At 36.0% G+C, this 18,762-nt stretch overlaps 1 protein-coding gene across 1 annotated transcript in view; it reads left to right on the top strand.

Annotated features, from left to right (window-relative positions):
- Positions 1–18,762, top strand: part of CLASP2 (cytoplasmic linker associated protein 2) — a 175,513-nt gene that overhangs the window by 56,148 nt on the left and 100,603 nt on the right. The window contains exon 9 of the mRNA XM_010835579.1: positions 16,823–16,902. Coding sequence (XP_010833881.1) covers positions 16,823–16,902 — 80 coding nt within the window. The remainder of the gene's footprint in view (positions 1–16,822; positions 16,903–18,762) is intronic.

The raw sequence follows: 18,762 nt of genomic DNA on the forward strand, positions 1-18,762 counted from the left end.
TTTAGCATATTTTTTATCTTTGAATTTTTTATGAGTATTTTTTTCATCCACTAATTAGAAAGCTGTATTTTTAAGGTGCTAGTTTTGCCAGGTTTTTACAGTAAAATGAATTCTATAAGAAAAACGATAAATATTTAATGGTAAAAAGACAGTAGTTTCTTTCTCTTTTTTTTATTAATTAATTTATGTGTTATAATTTAGAAAAATAGATTTTTCCTTGTTTATGATAGCTAGTGGGAAAATCATAGTCTTCAGGATTTTGTTTTTCCTCTTTTTGTCTACAGTTCTTTTATTAAAAACAAAAAGGAAAGAAAAATAAACTGTGTTTTGACCAGGTTCTATAAGTTGTGTTTTCTTGATCTTTCTATACAACCAAATGTTATTTTCTACGTCATAGGATATTCTAAACATAGTAAAACTATTATAAATATTTCATCTTTTAAATATCCTTAATATTAGCAAGAAAGATGGTATGGTATGGTATATACATGTATATTTGCATGCATATAAATAATTTCTCGATATTTTGAGTAATTTATACTTTAGTATTTAATCATTTTCTTTTTGTTTTGCAATTTTAGGAGTATATTCTCATTCTGTAGTTGTTATATCCTATTACATGATGTCTAGTATGGATTCTTATCTCTGGTATAAAGTTAATGACATTCTTGGTTGCTTACTTTTGTAACAAATGGCTACCTTCACTAATTACACGGGGAATATGTTTTCTTTATTTTGACTTATAAGTTTCCAATCTGTGATATTATGATAATTATTTTATGAAATTGTCTTGACTTAAAATGGATTAATCTTTAAAATGCATTGTGAACATATTTACCATTTTTGTGACTCTGAGCCAGTGGTTTATAATTAGCTGTGATTTTCATGTTTTCTTTTCTTTGATGAAAGTTGAGATTGTAGTTTACCTACTAAAAGTCACTTAATTCTGATGTTAATCAAATTGATAAAATCAGATTTCTTTTTAAAGAAGCAGAGACTTTCTTAACACCATACTCCCTTCTCTGATTTGTAATCCTACCAGATAGAGGAGTGTAGGTAGCTTTCAGGATTGTCATCATTAATCACTCATACAGAGGATGCTGTCTGTTTTGGTGATAGCCCTTTTGATAAAAACAAGGGATATACCTTCGTTTTTCCTTCATTCCTCTCTTCCTCCTCCTCATTATTTTGGCAATAGCATATTCATTCTGCGGTTTTTTGCTTGTTTGTTTCTTTTGTTTGCCATAGCTCATTTAGGTTCCCTGCCCATTTTTCTATCTAAGAAAAAAACTCTTAGCCAGGAGATACTGATATTGCTTCAGAAATTAATGCTATTCTTGGCTGTCAGTCCTTCTTTGAAAATATGACTTTCAACTTTTTTGTTCTTGGCAGAGGCTTACTGATTTTTAAATGAGTTGCAGATAGTTTTCTTAAGAGTTGTAGAATCTTTGAGTTAGAAGGGACATTGGGAGTCATATAGTTAAATTTACTATTTAGGTATAGCAGTCCCTTTCACAGTATTCCTGATACGTGGTTGATTATTCAGCATATATTCATGGATTAAATTTGGAACAAAAACCATCTGCAGTACCACTACACAAGACAAAATCAACTGTACTTTGTTCTAGTTATTTTTATAGTTACTTTTCCCATTATTTTTACACATACAGATATTTTCTTAGGAGGGCAGGATTGGCATCCTTCATTACATAGTTTTGTATACGTTTTTTCTTTATATTAATACTTAACCCTGACCATTTTCTCATTGTCTTAAATTACTAATTTAAAACTACTCATGGCTAAATAATATCTAGGCTTGCTTTCATGTTTTCTGCTGTCATATGCCATCAGTCTCATGTATATATTTCAGCACGTCTCCTGCCATTTCTTGGAATAAATTTTTAAACTACTGAATCAAAAGGTGCATTGATTGCTTATGCTCTTTCAGTTTGGCATAGTATCCTTCATAAAAGTTAGAAGCCATTTCAAATCTGGATAATTTAAATTCTTGTTTTATATTGCTTAAAAATCTGCTCCTTGTAACTTACACAGAGAAGGTGGATTATTTGTTAACACTATACTTTCAAATACTTGAGGGTTGTCCTGCCTCTGTTATAACTATTGCATTTTCCTGACTGTACATATTATTTCTCATAACTTTATATGGAATAATGGTGATTCAGTCCAAGCATTTTGTTTTCTACTCCGTGGTATTTAATAAATAGGCATGATTAGTTCCTAATTGAAAGGGTACAGTAGGTAGAGGTATATAATAGTGGTAAAAGCCAATCACAGTTCACTGTGTTTAACAAATTTCTTTTCAGGTAAGATTCCCAAAATAAAAATAAAGTGAGCTTCTTTAGAACCCTGACTGAATCTGCTTTGAAGTTTTGGAGTTTAATTTACTTCTACCAGAGATATATGTCGAGATTAAAGAGGTTTATGCTATTTTTAGCAAAATATCCTATCCAGTTAATTAAAGTCAGTAGGACCTGTGTTTAATCTTTAGTGTTAGTTTTGTTTTGTTCTTTGGCTTTATGTGCCAACATGTTCTCATACTTGGTTCTCTAAACCAAGGAGAATTTTTTAAAAAGATTATGGGTTGCTCCATATCAATATACCATTGCTATGAAAATCCATATTATGTGGATATCAAAAGTATCTTTATGCTTTGAAAATCAGAATAAAGATAAATTGAATTCCCTTTAATAGTCCATTTTTCTGAATAACATTTGTGATTTCATAGTAGGAATTTAGATAAACACATTTTCCCTTCTTTTGGCTTAATGGCTTCAATACAGTTGGTGAATGTACTTGATTATTTCAGATATTTACATTTTTATAGTATTTCAGTCAATAATTTTTTTCAAAAAAAACCTAGGGGCTGTTTTTATGTATGTTTTCATTTAAACCTTGAATTTAATAAAACTCAAGTTTTATTAAAACTCTGATTTAGCTACTTTATAATCTCAGTTTTACTGATAAGCAAACTATAATTTGGTAAATTTAAGCAACTTGAACTGGTCATGCTTTTAATAAGTAGGTGAAGCACAAAAAGCATTTTGTTATATTGCCACCAGTACTAAACTCACTAAACTTTAGATCCTAAAGTTCTGAGATTAAAATCTATAGGAATCATCACTATTTTCAACATCCACAAATCAGTCATTTTAAGCCTCAACTAGTGTGATTCCCAACAAAGTAGAATATTTGGAAATAAGCAAACTAGTAATTTTTCATTATAAATGGAAATGCTTTTTTTAGTGTTTTCCTCTTTACAATTGCCTTTTTAAAGCTTATCTTCTGAGTTATAATGTCCCTATTCCTGTACCAATTATTTTGGCTGCTATTCCTTTTTAAAAATAAAAATTGAGTTAGATGATGATATAATTGTTCTTATTTATAATTCATACCAGAATTTGAGGTTAGTGATTTTGTTTATAATTCATACCAGATTTTGAGGCTAGTGATTTGTCACCTGTCTTGCTTGTCTTACCTGTTTTATTATTTATGTCCAAATATCTATTTTCCACAGATTATGCTAATCATTCCCATTTATTCCTGTCATGCAAACAGCAAAGTTGTTTTCCCTTTTAAACAAAATCAAGATTATGAAAATTGGTATATAATTAATAAAACAAATCTCATAGAATTTGTTTAATCTTGAAATCTGAATTTTTAATTTGTAAACCTTAGTTTCTTGTTTTTGAAATTATATAAAACCAAGTAACTTTCCTGTTTGTGTATTTTGTTTTGCTTGCTTTCTTCTTCTTTTCTTCCCCCTAATGACTGGGAATGAGACTACCCAGAAGATTTTAACCCTAAAGTTATCTTAAAAGGTGGTACAACCCCAGTTCAGATGAAGAGACTCATAAGTAAATGATATATCCAAGACCAGGTAGTTACTAGCAGAGACAAGACAAGAGCCCAGTGTTTGGCCCACTGTCAAGGGCTTTTTGGATCATCTCTGGATCATCTCCTCCCTCATACTACATGAGATACATATTTCTTATTTTTATCCTATGTAGCAAAACACTATTACATTTGGAATTTAGGGATTGGTTCTGTCTTAAATTACTGTGAATCCCCTCTCATTTATTCATAAGAAGCCCTGGTGCTATCTCTCTTAACTTTGGTTTTAAGATAAATATGATTTGAATAATTAACTGATAAGTAGTTAAATATAAATCGGTAAGCTGCCTAATTAGCTGGTATGTCTAAAAATATATGTGTTTTGCTCCAGTTATTTTCTTTTACCTCAGTTTCGTCTTACCTGTTGTGCAAAACTTGAAACAAATTTCATTGTGCAAAGTTTATTTTATGAAGCTTTCAGAATATTTAAGAGAAGGGAGGAAGTAGTATAAACAACCAGACTATTTTGATTGAAATTAGTAGGCATATTGAAAACCCACTCTCTTCAGAGATAAGTTATTGTTCTTGTCTGCATCTTTGCGTAGAGCCTGCTATGTGTAGGGCTTCACATTAGCCACTGAGCAGACCATCAGAATGCTCAAGGGAAAAGCAAGTGGAAAAGAAATGACAATATCTGTCCATGCTCATTGTCCCACCAACTAGTGTTAGTGCTTGTTAGTGTTTTGGCCTTTCCATGCTTCATTTGCCTATACTTCTTGACTTGAGATTTAAGTGTTAGAAAACTATAGTGTCATATATAGGTAGGCAAATTGACTTCAAAGTTTGTCTCAGAAAAGAGTAAAATGTCACTAACATAGGTCACACATGGGAGGGACTTTTTCCATTAGTTAGACTTGTTATACTTGGTCCATATAAAGTAGAAGTTTTTAATATTGATAGGTTATAATTCCAAGCTTATATTTATCACATTATATTATTGAATTGATAAACATTATTTCTATGATGACCATGTTGTACATTTAATTTTTTAATTAAAATTTTAAATTTCCTTTTTTAGAATTAATTTTTACTGGAGTATGGTTGCTTTACAATGTTGTATTGGTTTCTACTTACAGCATAGTGACTCAGCCATATGTATATGTGTATCTCCTCTCTTTTGGGTTTTCTTCCCATTTAGGTCACCACAGAATATTGAGTAATTCCCTGTGCTCTACAGTAGGTTCTTAGTAATTATCTATTTTATACACAGACATTTTCCCTTTTTAGAATCAGTTTTTGTGTTTCTTAGTAATGCAATGCATAGCTTGATTTTTTTTTTTTTTTTTTTACGTAAAAGGCATGTTGTTGTTGTTTGGTTGCCAGGTCATGTCCGACTCTTTGCCACCCCATGGAAGGTAGCCTGCTAGGCTCTTCTGTCTATGGAGTTTCCCAGGCAAGAGTACTGGAGTAGGTTGCATTTCCTTCTCTAGGGGACCTTCCCGACCCAGGGATTGAACCTGCATCTCCTGCATTAAAGGCAGATTCTTTATTGCTGAGCCACCTGGGATGCCCATGAAAGATATACTGACTGTTAACAAGTCTAACATTAGAAAAATGTTTAGAAAAAAAAGTTCATAATATCTTGTCTCTAATCTCTTTGCCCTAAGTAGCCAGTATTTCTATGATATTCGTTCCGTATCTTATTCCATGTTTATTTGTGTAGGTATTCAGATTAGATTTTGCTCACATTAAATGTGCTCGTAAACACTTTGCAACTTGCTTCCCCCCCCCCCCACAAAACATATTTTTGTTTTTTTAACATCAAGAATGGGAGCTATCACATTTTTTTAAATAATGTAGAGTATTCCACATTATTGATGTACCATGATTTAATAAACCATTTCAGTGTCAATGTCATTCAGGTTGTTCACAACTTAATGCCATTACTAAGAATGCAGGTCTCCATGTACTTATATATTTGGACCTTCTGGTGCTTCTAATCTGTAGAATTGTGCTATTTGTTGTTGTTTAGTGGCTAAGTCATGTCCAACCCTTTTGCGACCCCATGGACTGTAGCCTGCCAGTCTCTTCTGAAGAGAATACTCTAGGTTACCATTTCCTTCTCTAGAAGGAAATCTGTAGAATAGACTCCTTTAAATAAGGTTGCTTGTGTTTCATTTTAATAAAGACATTATTTTACCTTCTCCAGCATTGAATAGAACAGCTTCATTAATTGTCATTTTGGTGAATGACATTTGGTGAATGTCATTTGGTACCGCTTTCTTTTAATTTGCATCCACCTGTCCAGCCAGGCAGCAGTGAGCAAATATTTACTGAAAGCTTTTTCAGTGTGCTGCTACTTTTTTAATCTCTAGGAAATATCAGGGAACGGAACCAAGACCTGTCCTCCTAGAGTTTATATTCCAGTTAAATTTGGAATATTTGAATTTATTAATGGGAATTAGCATATTCTCTTGTACGAGTTATACTTTATTATTTTCCCATTTTTAAAAATTGGAATGTTTTATCTTCTCAACAGTTTGTTACAATTTTAAAAATATTAGGCCTTTTATGCTCTTATTATAAGTCACAAATATTTCCTCAGTCTCTCTTTTGTCTGTGGCATTTTTATATCAAAATTTTAGAATTTTGTTTTGGTAGGTAAAATATCTGTCCTTTTTTTTACTTCCAAATTTCCTATCTTGTATAAGGACGATTTTGACCAGTCCCAAAAGTTTATACAAATAGTCTAATTTATTCTAAAACATAAAATTATTTTATGTTTAGTTCATTCAGTATATCTGAAATTCTTTTGTATAAGGTGACAGTATATTCATTTTAATTTTCTCCTCAAGCATGGACAAGTTATTGTCTTTACAATTAGATGAAACATTCTTTACTCCATTGACTTGCGATAACTGCTAACTGTGGATTTTGATTCCTGTTGTTTCTTTCCTTTTTCCCTGATGTTAATCCATACTTACTGTAGCTTTTAGTGAGCTAGAATTTATGTAGTTTTTTTTTTAATGTAGCTTTTATTATGAAAAATTTTTAGCATATAGCAAAGTTGGCATACCACAAATAATCATCACCCAGATTTAACAATTAGCATTTTGCCATATTTGTTTTAATCATCTCCATATAGATATATTCCCATAAATACTTTTTTCAAAACTTAACAGTTGGAAAGTAAATTGTCAACATCAGAACATTACAGCCATAAGTATTTAATATGAAGCTTCTAATTCTTAAAAATGTCTTCCTTATAAGCATAATACCATTATCATATACTGGAATAGTTCATAGTAATTTGTATAAAACAATTCCCTTACCAATTTTTATACCACAACATTGACTTTTTTAAAAAAGAGTCTAAGCCAGTTGTCTTTTAAGATTTTCCCATATTGTGGATTTGTCTTGATTTCTCTGTGGTGATATTTAACTTGTTCCTTTAAGCCCTTTTATTTTCTGTAAATTTATTCTTTTAAATTATACACCTCCTTTTAAGCACTTCCATTGTATACTCAAATTTTCTCAAATATCCTAAGAATATTTTCAAAGAACAAGTGATTCTGTGGGGCCTGAAAGAAAAATATACTGTTTCTTAGTTCAGGAATGCCCTCTTCTGTTGGTATCGTGAAATGCAACCTCTTTTCTAATAAATACAAGGGGGTTTTCTATTACGCTTCTGATTCTATGACACCTTCTTGTTTCAGGAGAACCCTTATCTTCTCTTCCTTTATCCACCAGGCTTTGAAGGGATACCCACCTCATCTAGATGCTACTTATCCCTGGTTCTGCAAGGAACCGTACTTGATACCTGCGTGCTCCTCCGCCGGGATCCTCCTCTTCCATACAAATTCCTCATATTTTCTCTCCAGCAAGGGCTCTGTAGTTGACATTGCTGGTTTTAGGATGTTTATATTCCCCATTTATTTATAATGGGACAGTTGAAGTTTGAAGTGAGAACGTGTATAACAAGTTATGTGCTCTGGGCAGTTTTGTTTTCCTTTTTGGTCTCTCTCTGCGTTTTGGAGTATTTCGTAGAACATTTGATTTGAAATTGGATGACTACCATTTTACCCTGCGAATCAGAATGTCTACTGTTAAGTTTTAAGATTGCTTTTTAAAAAAGTTTTAAAATTTCCTTTCAAGAGGAAATAACTTTTTTGAAATGGATAATCCGTTATCTCAGTCTTTTGTTGAATTTTAGGACATCATTATTGAATTACTTTCCCTGTTAATCTGAATCATTTCTTTGTCATCTTTCAGTTTTTTTTATACATTTGTGAATCTATTTTTGAGGTTTGTATTGTGTCTATCCCTGCACTAAAACCTAATTGTCATCTTCATCTTAGTTTTGTAAGTCTTGATTTCTGGTTGGGCAAGTACTTCTACCTTTTACTTATAAGGATTGTTTCAACAGTTCTTGGCCCATTGGTCTTCCAAATAGATTTTAGAATCAGCTTGACAGTTTCCACAAAAAGTCCTGTTTGAGGCTTGATTATGGCAGTAGTTTGGGAGGACTGGACATCTTTATGATACTGAGATTTCCTGTCCATGAACACAGAGTATCTATCCACTAATTTTAGGGTTCTTTAATGTCTCATTAAAATTTAATCGTTCTTCCCCTCACAATTTTTCTTTTTTTTTTTTTTTTTTTGTTTGGTTTGGTTTATTTCTAGTACCTGAAAACGTTTCTCTTTTATAGAAAAACATAATATTTTGTTAAGTTATAAAACTTTATTGAAAAAAAATTTTAAAGGCGTGAGTAAATGGACATGCTACTACATTCCTGGATAGGAAAACAGTATTACAAAGATGTTAAGTCCTCCCCAGATTCATCAGCAGAGTCGATGCATTTTCTTTTCTTTTAAATAGAAGTGTATTTGACATATAAGATTAGTTTTAGTTGTACCACATAATAATTCAAGATTTGTATATATTGCAAAATGACCAGCATAGTAAGTCGAGTTAACATCTTTTACCATACATAATTGCAGAACGTTTTTTTTCTTGTGATAAGAACTTTTGATATTTACTCTTTCAGCAACTTTTTTTTTTTAACTTAGTTTTATTTATTTATTTTGCTGTGCTTACTTGCAGCGTGTGGGGTCTAGTTCCCTGACCAGGGATCGAACCTGGGCCCCATGCATTGGGAGCTCAGAGTCTTAGCCATTAGACTACCAGGGAAGTCCCACAACTTTCAAATATGCAATATAATATTAACTGTAGTCAGCATACTGTACTTTGCATTCCATGACTTAATTTATTTTATAATTGGAAGTTTGTATCTTTTTACTCCCTTAGCCTATTTCATCTACCCCTTGCCTCTAGAAACCACCAATCTGGTCTCTGTATCTGTGCTTTTTTTTTAGTTCACAAATGGCAAGATCATACTGTATTTGTCACTCAGAGTAATTGCCCTCAAGGTTCCTCAGCATAGTATTTTTTAATTTAAAATTTCTCACTTTGTTGCTTGAAGCATGGAAATTAATTATATTTTGATTTTACAACTAGACACCTAGATAAAGTTTAATTTTTAGATGATTTTACTATATATTGTTTTGAGCTTTTTATCTACCCCAGAGTTTGGTAAATTATAGCCAACAGCCAAATATGTCCTTGCTATCTGATTTAAGAAATAAAGGTTTATTGAAATGTAGCCACACTCATTCATTTGTGAAGAGTTGAGTAATTGCACCACACTCCATGAGGCCTAAAATATTTTTTATCTGGCCCTTTTCAGAAAAAAAAGCCAACCTCTTATTTAGATAAGCAGACCATCCTTAGGTAATGTTTTGTTTTCTTCATTTTCAGTGCATTGACTTTTTACACTTGTGTTCTTATTTAAAGATTAATCTTCCTAAGTGCACAATTAGATTTACAGTTCTTTTAAAACTTTGAGGATATTAACGTATTCTCTGGCTCCCACTGTTGCCTTGGAGAAGTCTGTTCCGTTCTAGGTGATCTCTTCTTTCTCTGGTGACTGACTCTTTGGTGTTCTGCAGTTACACCACAGAGTTCTAGGCGTGGGTTTCTTTTTCATTGTCTTGTTTGGGTTATGTTGTGCATCCTGACTCTATAGATTGCTGGTTTTCATGAATCTTGAAAGTTCACAGCCATTATCTTTTTGTGAACATTTCCATTCTCTCTCTCTGAGGCACTCCGATTAGATAGAGATTAGAACTTCTCGTGCTGTCCTCCGCGTCTTTTCATATACTTGCGTTTCCCTGTTTCTTTTGGCCACATTCTGAGTAGTTTATTCAGGTGTATCTTCTAGTTCTCTACATATTTCTTTTGTTTAATCTTTCGGTCAAAGTTGGTTTTGTTTTGTTTTAATTTAAATAGTTGTAATACTGCATTCTCCTCCCCCCCAAATTATCTGTTTATTCCTGTTATCTTTTGTTGATTGGCATCTTTGTGATTCTATCCATATTATTTCTTTAAGCATTATACCCTCATCTACTAATATTCTGTAGTCTGTAACTTGGAGAAGGAAATGGCAACCCACTCCAGTGTTCTTGCCTGGAGAATCCCAGGGACGGGGGAGCCTGGTGGGCTGCCGTCTATGGGGTCGCACAGAGTCGGACACGACTGAAGCGACTTAGCACGCTGTAACTAGGCAGTTCTCATATCTACACTTCTAAAATTCTGTTCTCTGTTCCCTATGACTTAGTTCACAATGGTTTGCCCTCTTGTGTACAGTCATCCCCCAGTATCTATGAGCGTTGGTTCCAGGACCCACCACAAATACCCACGTCATCGGATACTCAGGTCCCCTAGTCAGTCCTCCCTATTTGCAATTCTGCACCCATGGATTCAGCAAACCATGCATTATGTAGTACTGCATTATTTATCTTAAAAAATCCTAGAGTAATTCCTTTGTGGTTCAGTGGTTAGGACTTTATGCTTTCACTGCCAGGGGTCCAAGTTCAGTCCCTGGTTGGGAAACTAAGATCCTGCATGCCATGCAGACAAAAAAATAAGTAAATAAAACAAAGTGTAGACCTCAGTATTTTTAAAAAACTAAATTCTAGAAAACTATATGTAAGTGGACCCTTGCAGTTCAATTCTGTTTTGTTCAAGGATTCAACATATTTGAACTTTGATTGTCAGTTCATTGCTTGAACTTGGTCCTTCAATTGAATTGGTCCTTCAGGTCCAAATTGAAGGTTCTAGAAGCTTTCCTCAGAGGAAATTTATTTATGCTACACACTAGAGAATCACCAGATAGGGACCCCTTCAGCCTACCCTAGGTCTTGTCTCAACTAGAATTCTCAGTTACTCCTCTCCACCTCTTTCCTGGGAAGTTCACTTTTCAATAGGGAAAGCTGCAAAATTGTATTATAAAATGAGCAACTGTCAGCAATGAAAGCAGCTTTTATAGCTCTCTGTGCAGTCTGCTGCAGCTTGCCCTCTAACCACAGTAATTCACATGTCTCCCACATACAAAATGGTACTCGTGGACATTTCCCAAAAGTCTCATCCTAATTATACCATTGGCTTAAAGTCCATCATCTTGTGATCTGCCTCAGGTCCAGATGCATGTGAGCCTCTGGGTGGCTTCTCTCCATCCTAAGGCCTCTGAACTAAAGAGACATCTACTTATACCCCACGTAGTCAACATGTAACAGTGGTACCGGCATGGAAAAACCGTAATAGACACTCTCATTTAAAAAGGGGAGGAACAGGAACGTCCTAACAGTCACTGATTTGTAGCATTTTGAAGTCCTGCAGGAATCTGCGGTCAGGTTCCCTTACCTCAGGCATCGTGAATGTTCCGTCAAGAAGGTTTCATTCTCTCTTTGGGTATGCTTCTCTGAACCATTGTTTTCCTCTGTTGTTGGTTGCGCCCTGGACCCTCGGCTCTGCCCCCCAAAATCTTTTCTTCTTTTGCCTAGAAGTGTCTTATGTTTTCAGCTGAGTATCTTTTTCAGCCTACTTCCCTTAGAAAGTTGAGGATCCAGAAAGCTCTTCTGTCTTTTCATAGCACTCTTCAAAAGCATCAATGGTTGTTTCATTAGCGTAATTCTCTTGAAAAATTATGGATGTTTTATTAATTTTATCAAGGTTCATGCCATACTTCCTTCCATGTTGTTTTTCCTGCATTTATCTTTCTCTTCAGTGCTAGTCGCTTCATTGTAGCGTGGGAGGAACCTGCCTCTTTCCACCTCTGAGACTTTGCTCGCCTTGCTCCTGTATCTAAAACATGCTACTTTACCCTTGGCTTAATTCACCTTTGTATCCTTAGTAGTTAAGGACTGGCAAGCATGAAGTTTTCTCTTTATACTTGAACCTCTAGAAGTAGTATTTGGGGATTTCTGAGAGTGCCTGCTCTAGCCAGTCTGGCACACGAGAAGCCATGCTGTCTCCTGAATGACAGTACCCCTAATCGCCCTTCCCCTCCCTGTGCCTCCCAGTGCAAGTGATTACCAGCTTAGAGTAGATTCTGGAGCAGGGGTCAGCAGACTATAGTACACAGGCCAAGTCCAGCCAGCTGTCTGTCTTTATTTCACCTATGAGCTAAGAATGTTTTCTACATCTTTAAATGACTAATAATATTCAAAAGAAGAATAATATTGTATGACATGTGGAAACTGTATCAAATTCAAATTGCAGTAGTCTGCAAGTAGAGCTTTATTGGAATACAGCCTTGTTCACTATTTACATATTGTCTGTGGCTGCTTTTAGGCTATAATGGCAATTATAGTTGAGAAATTGCAACAGAAACCACATGGCCCCCAGAGTCTAAAATATTTACTCTCTAGTCCTTTACAGAAAAAAAATTACTGACCTCTGTTTTAAAGTGGTTAGACAACTGTGCGGGCTTCCCTTGTAGGTCAGTTGGTAAAGAATCTGCCTACAGTGCAGGAGACCTGGGTTCGATTCCCAGGTCGGGAAGATCCCCTGGAGAAGGAAATGGCAACCCACTCCAATATTCTTGCCTGGAGAATCCCATGGACAGAGGAGCCTGGCGAGCTATAGTCCATGGGATCACAAGAGTCAGACACGACTTAGCAACCAAACCACCACCACCACCGCTAGACAACTGGGCAAAGCTCTTCTTTTCTGTTTCAGCTCATTAGCATTCTCTGGTGTGATTGTTAACCCAGTTACGTTTGAAAGAGCTTTAGTCAATTTGGAAGCCAGCTTTGCTTGTCCCTTCAGCCCAACCTCTACCTGTGCTCCTGCTTTCAGACTTAATTTATCTAAATACGTCTCCTTGGTGTGCATGCCCATTCTCCTTTTCTTGCAGTAATATTTGACATGAAAGCCCATTACTCTTTTTTACTTTCTTCTGTGTAGTTATTTCCTTGCTGGTGCTAAAGGGATTTTGTGGTATGTTTAGGTGAACTTTTTAAAGTTGTATCAGAAAATGAAATGTTGAATGTGAAATGAAACAATTAATTCAACAGTTTATTTCCTATGCAGAGATCCTTTTCCTATAATACTTTGTAGGCCAAACACTCAAAATGAAGGTGAGGAAAAAGATTAGGCAAACTAGGTTTATAAAAAGGTCTCCTTATAAGACATGTGAGGTGTAAGAAAGGTTAGAATGCAGAGCTCAGCATGGCCTCTATCTTTGCACTATCAGCAGCACTTCTGCTTAACCACAGTGATTCTCAGAAGTAAGAGTAAGGTAGATTAGGGTCAGCTATTCAAACTATGTAAATTCTTACCAATATTTGTGTCCAGGTTTAGAGACCTAACTGTCATATCTGAGATAGTCCTAAGGCTGATTTGTCTCTGTATCTCTGCAGGACTTCTTTTTTAAAATTTATGTGTTTGGCTGCACCGGGTCTTAAATGTGGCTCATGGGATCTTCTGGCTGTAGTATGTGAACTCTCCTTATAGCATGTGGGATCTAGTTCCCTGACCAGGGATTGGACCTGGGCCCCCTGCATTGGGAGCACAGAGACTTAGCCACTGGACCACCAGGGAAGTCCCTCTTGTGTCGGACTTCTAAAAGCCATTTAATTTCTGCTCCTCCTCTATTGTCCACTAGCTTATTTGACCCTACTCATAATAAGACAGAATTTACTGCATAATCAAGACATTATGATTGGAGTAAAAATTGTGACTTTCAAACTTAGACTTTCCTATGTATGTCTTTAGTCATTGGCACTGGCCTTATCAGGGTTTAGTCAGATTCTCTGCATTCCCTTGAGGCCTTTGGCATTTGTTGTGGCTGGCGGGCTGATGTATGGGCATTAGCATTCTGTTGTACATATGACACTTGAGTAAATTGCATATACACTGTGGTGACTCTTCATACTGCACTCCCCCTTCGCATCTCCATTTGTCAGTAGAACTTTCTGCTTTGCATTCTTGAGCACACTAAGGATAACTGGCTGTGCTGTGGTGTTTCTGTGCAGGTCTCCTGTACCAGCTGGGATGTATACTTTACAGGAGTCAGATATTGGTTCTCAGACTTCCCTAATGGTTGCTCAGTTGCTCTTAATATTGTAACAAAGTATTTTGCAAGAAATGGTATTAACATATAAAGGAACAAAATATATTAATAATTGTGGAAAGAAAGTTGTTATGAAAACTGTGTTGAATGTTTAGGAACTACTGGATAAGGTTGTTACTCAGTTGCTCAGTTGTGACTCTTTGCAATCCCACGGCTGCAGCACAGCAGGCTTCTCTGTCCTTCACCATCTCCTGGAGTTTGCTGAAACTCATGCCCATTGAGTTGGTAAGGCCATCAAACCATCTCATCCTCTGTCGTCCCCTTCTCCTCCTGCCTTCAGTCTTTCCCAGCATCAGGGTCTTTACTGATAAGTTGGCTGTTCGCATCAGGTGGCCAAACTATCGGAGCTTTAGCTTCAGTGTCAGTCCTTCCAATGAATAGTCAGGGTTGATTTCCTTTAGGATTGACTGGTTGGATCTCCTTGCAGTCCACGTGATTCTCAAGAGTCTTCTCCAACACCACAGTTCAAAAGCATCAATTCTTGAGTGCTCAGCCTTCTTTATGGTCCAACTCTCACATCTGTACATGACTACTGGAAAAATGATAGGTTTGACTATATGCACCTTTGTCTGCAAACTAATGTCTGCTTTTTAATACACTGTCTAGGTTTGTCCTTGTTTTCTTCCAAGGAGCAAACATCTTATCATTTCATGGCTTCAGTCACTGTCTGCAGTGATTTTGGAGCCCAAGAAAATAAAGTCTCTCACTGTTTCCATTGTTTCCCCATCTATTTGCCATGAAGTGATGGGACTAGATGCCATAATCTTCATTTTTTGAATGTTGACTTTTAAGCCAGCTTTTTCACTCTCCTCTTTCACCTTCATCAAGAGGCTCTTTAGTTCCTCTTCACTTTCTGCTGTTAAGGTGGTATCATCTTCATATCTGAGGTTATTGATATTTCTCCCAGCAATCTTGATTCCAGCTTGTGAATCATCCAGCCTGGCATTTTGCATGATGTATTCTGCATAGAAGTTAAATGAGCAGGGTTACAATATACAGCCTTGATGTACTCCTTTCCCAATTTGGAACCAGTCTGTTTTTCCATGTCCAGTACTAATTGTTGCTTCTTGACCTACATACAGATTTCTCAGAAGGCGGGTAAGGTGGTCTGGTATTCCCATCTCTTGAATTTTTCACAGTTTGTTGTGATCCACACCATCTAGCATTGTCAAGGAAGCAGAAGTAGATGTTTTTCTGGCATTCTCTTGCTGTTTCTATGATCCAGTAGATGTTGGCTATTTGAACTCTGGTTCTCCTACGTTTTCTAAATCCAGTTTGAACATCTGGAAGTTCTCGGTTCACATACTGTTGAAGCCTAGCTTGAAGGATTTTGAGCATTACCTTGCTAGCATGTGAAACAAGTGCAATTGAACGGTAGTTTGAACATTCTTTGGCCTTGCCCTTCTTTGGAATTGGCATGAAAACGTACCTTTTCCAGTCCTGTGGCCACTGCTGCTAAATTTGCTGGCATACTGAATACAGCACTTTCACAGCAGCGTCTTTTAGGATTTCAAATAGCTCAGCTGTAATTCCATAACATCCACTAGCTTTGGTCGTTGTGATGCTTTTAAGGCCCACTTGACTCCACACTGCAGAATGTCTGGCTCTAGGTCAGTGATCACACCATCGTGATTATCTGGGTCGTGAAGATCTTTTTTGTACAGTTCTTTTGTGTATTCTTGCCATCTCTTCTTAATATCTTCTGCTTCTGTTAGGTCCATATCATTTCTGTCCCTTATTGTGTCCATCTTTGCATGAAATGTTCCCTTGGTATCTCTGATTTTCTTGGAGAGATCTCTAGTCTTTCCCATTCTATTGTTTTCCTCTATTTCTTTGTATTGATCGCTGAGGAAGGCTTTCTTACCTCTTCTTGCTGTTCTTTGGAACTCTGCAGTCTAGTGGGTATTTCTTTTCCTTTAGCTTCTCTTCTTTTCTCAGCTATTTCTCAGACAACCATTTTGCATTTCTTTTTAGGTTAATTAGTGGCTTTTAAGTAAGTACTGCCTACTGAGTTTACTTTTTGATTGTGTATATACAGTAAGAGATCTCTATATATGTTTGAAGTTAATTTGAAGACCCTCATTTTTTTCACATTTGCTTTCCTGACCACTGCAGCACACATGGATCCTTTATCTCACTTATTTGCCATCAATAGTGACATTGTCGCTTAAACTGTTCCTCTTTTTAAATGTTTATCCTTTTACCTGTATTTCTTGTGTCCTTGCTGTTTCGTTGAACGAAGGGTGAGAGGGTTTGTATAGTTTGGATTCTTTTACCAGCCTCGTCTAGTATCTTACAGAGAGTTAATCAACTACTACTAAGTACCTTCTCTTTTCTGAGAAGTTGAAGAGTTTTTAATGTCTTCTTGTAAAATGGAATGTCTCAAAATTATGCCTTTTTCGTATCAAAAGTTAATTTTTTCATGGCATTCATGGTGCTAAAATGCTTAAAAGTAAACTTAAAAAAAATTTTTTTTTTCTTTTTAATTATCAGGTGCTTCTAAGGAAGGAGGTGCTGGAGCAGTTGATGAGGATGATTTTATAAAAGCTTTTACAGATGTCCCTTCTGTTCAGGTAAGGGTACCAGTAATGTAGCATTCCCCATTCATATTCTATGTTATAATCACTTGTTTTTGTCCGTTTTTTCAAATCTTTTTTTTTTCTGAATTGACTGCATAAATAAAATACTTGACTTACTATTATCAAATTATTATTTATTGGTACATTTGGATGTTCAAGTGATTTTTCAGTGAGGCTGAGATAAAATTAAATCCATATCGTTGAGTCATATTACATTACAGTGTCTCAGTATATCCACTGTTTTTTTTAAAGGTGCTTGTAAACAGTGTTCTTTCATTTTTTCCCCCCTATCTTTTTGTCTGCTTCATCTATTTCTCCTCTACAGCTGCATCCTTCTTTATTTGACTGTTGAATATTTGAGATTTCTTAAGGGTTTAGTTTTAGGCCTCTCTTCTTACTCTCCATTTTCTTACTAAGTCACTTCCTTCAAATCTATGGCTTTAGTTCCTGCCTTTACATAGATAATGCTTAGTTTTTTATCTCTAAGCCAGACGTCTCTTTATTGTGAAAGTAATTTTTCCACCTATTGTTTCTTTACATCTCCTTTTAGATGTCTCTGAGGCATCTCAGGTTCAACCTGTGCACAACTGGATTCATGATCTTCTCCTTTCAAATGTACTCTTTCAGGATTTCATGTGGAAGCCATTACTGAAACAGTTACAAAATCCAGACACCTAGAAATTATTCCTACTGATTGCTAACTTAGCAGGGAAAGCAGGAGGCAGGAAAGGCTTAGACACTCCATTGATCCTTCTCTAACAGAATGTTATCTGGTCCCCCTCTGACCTCTTCCACCTTGTCTCATGCCTTGCTGCTGTTGGTATTCTTGTTTCTGGCAAGTTTCGTTTCGTTTTAAGTAAAAGGGGAATTTAATGGCTGATGAAAGTGAAAAACATAACCAGGGCCATTTTGAGGTATCCATGTATACCACTCAGATGGTATCCAGGACCCTGTTCTTTGTTAGGTCTTATTTCTGGACCCTTCTACATTGTCTTCCCTTGCAGTCAGCAATATGGCTATAGCTGTTCAAGCCTCAGACCCTCACTACACTCTGTCTCTTCTCCTGGTTGACCATGTAAAACTTGTATTTCATTCTAATCGAACTGATTTGGGTCACATGCCCACTTCTGAACCTTGACTGTGATGTAGAGAAATCCTGTGTACTGACTGACTTAGGCCTGGGTCCCTGGTTCTTTGCCGGGTTTCCTTTGCACTCTTTCCTACTGTACTTGGCCTTCTCTCAGTTTCTTTCAGGGCTTTGGCACATGCTGTTCACTGATCTCTGTTTTGTCTGATGATATCTGCCCCAGTTTATGTTTGACTTTCCTCACTGGTTCACTTCCCTCTTATATGTACACTTTCATGATAGTGTGTAATTCTCCTTGGTGGTACTTTCTATTTGTAATTTCATATTTTATATAATTTGATTAATTCTTTTCTCTTTTGACTAGATTATATGCTGCTGAGACAAAAACCATGCCTATTTTTTGGTAACCATAGTGTCCTTTATGCCTAGAATACTGCATCCTTGTTATGTGAACACTTGTTAAGTGAGTGAAAGGTGTTTGGCAGTTAGCTCCTGAGGGAAACAAAGTGAGCATCTCTCCTGGCTGCTGTCTAGCATGGACAGGGGTGGAGGAGGTATTAACCTAAAACAAATACGTATCAACATATGAATGCAATTTAGTTCAGTTCAGTTCAGTCGCTCAGTCGTGTCTCACTCTTTGTGACCCCATGGACTGCAGCATGCCAGGCTTCTCTGTCCATCACCAACTCCTGGAATTTACTCAAGCTCACATCCATTGAGTCGGTGAGCCATCCAACCATTTCATCCTCTGTTGTCCCCTTCTGTTC

This window comes from Bison bison, unplaced genomic scaffold, assembly GCF_000754665.1.
Source record: "Bison bison bison isolate TAMUID 2011002044 unplaced genomic scaffold, Bison_UMD1.0 scf7180017864043, whole genome shotgun sequence".
Lineage (NCBI taxonomy): Eukaryota > Metazoa > Chordata > Mammalia > Artiodactyla > Bovidae > Bison > Bison bison.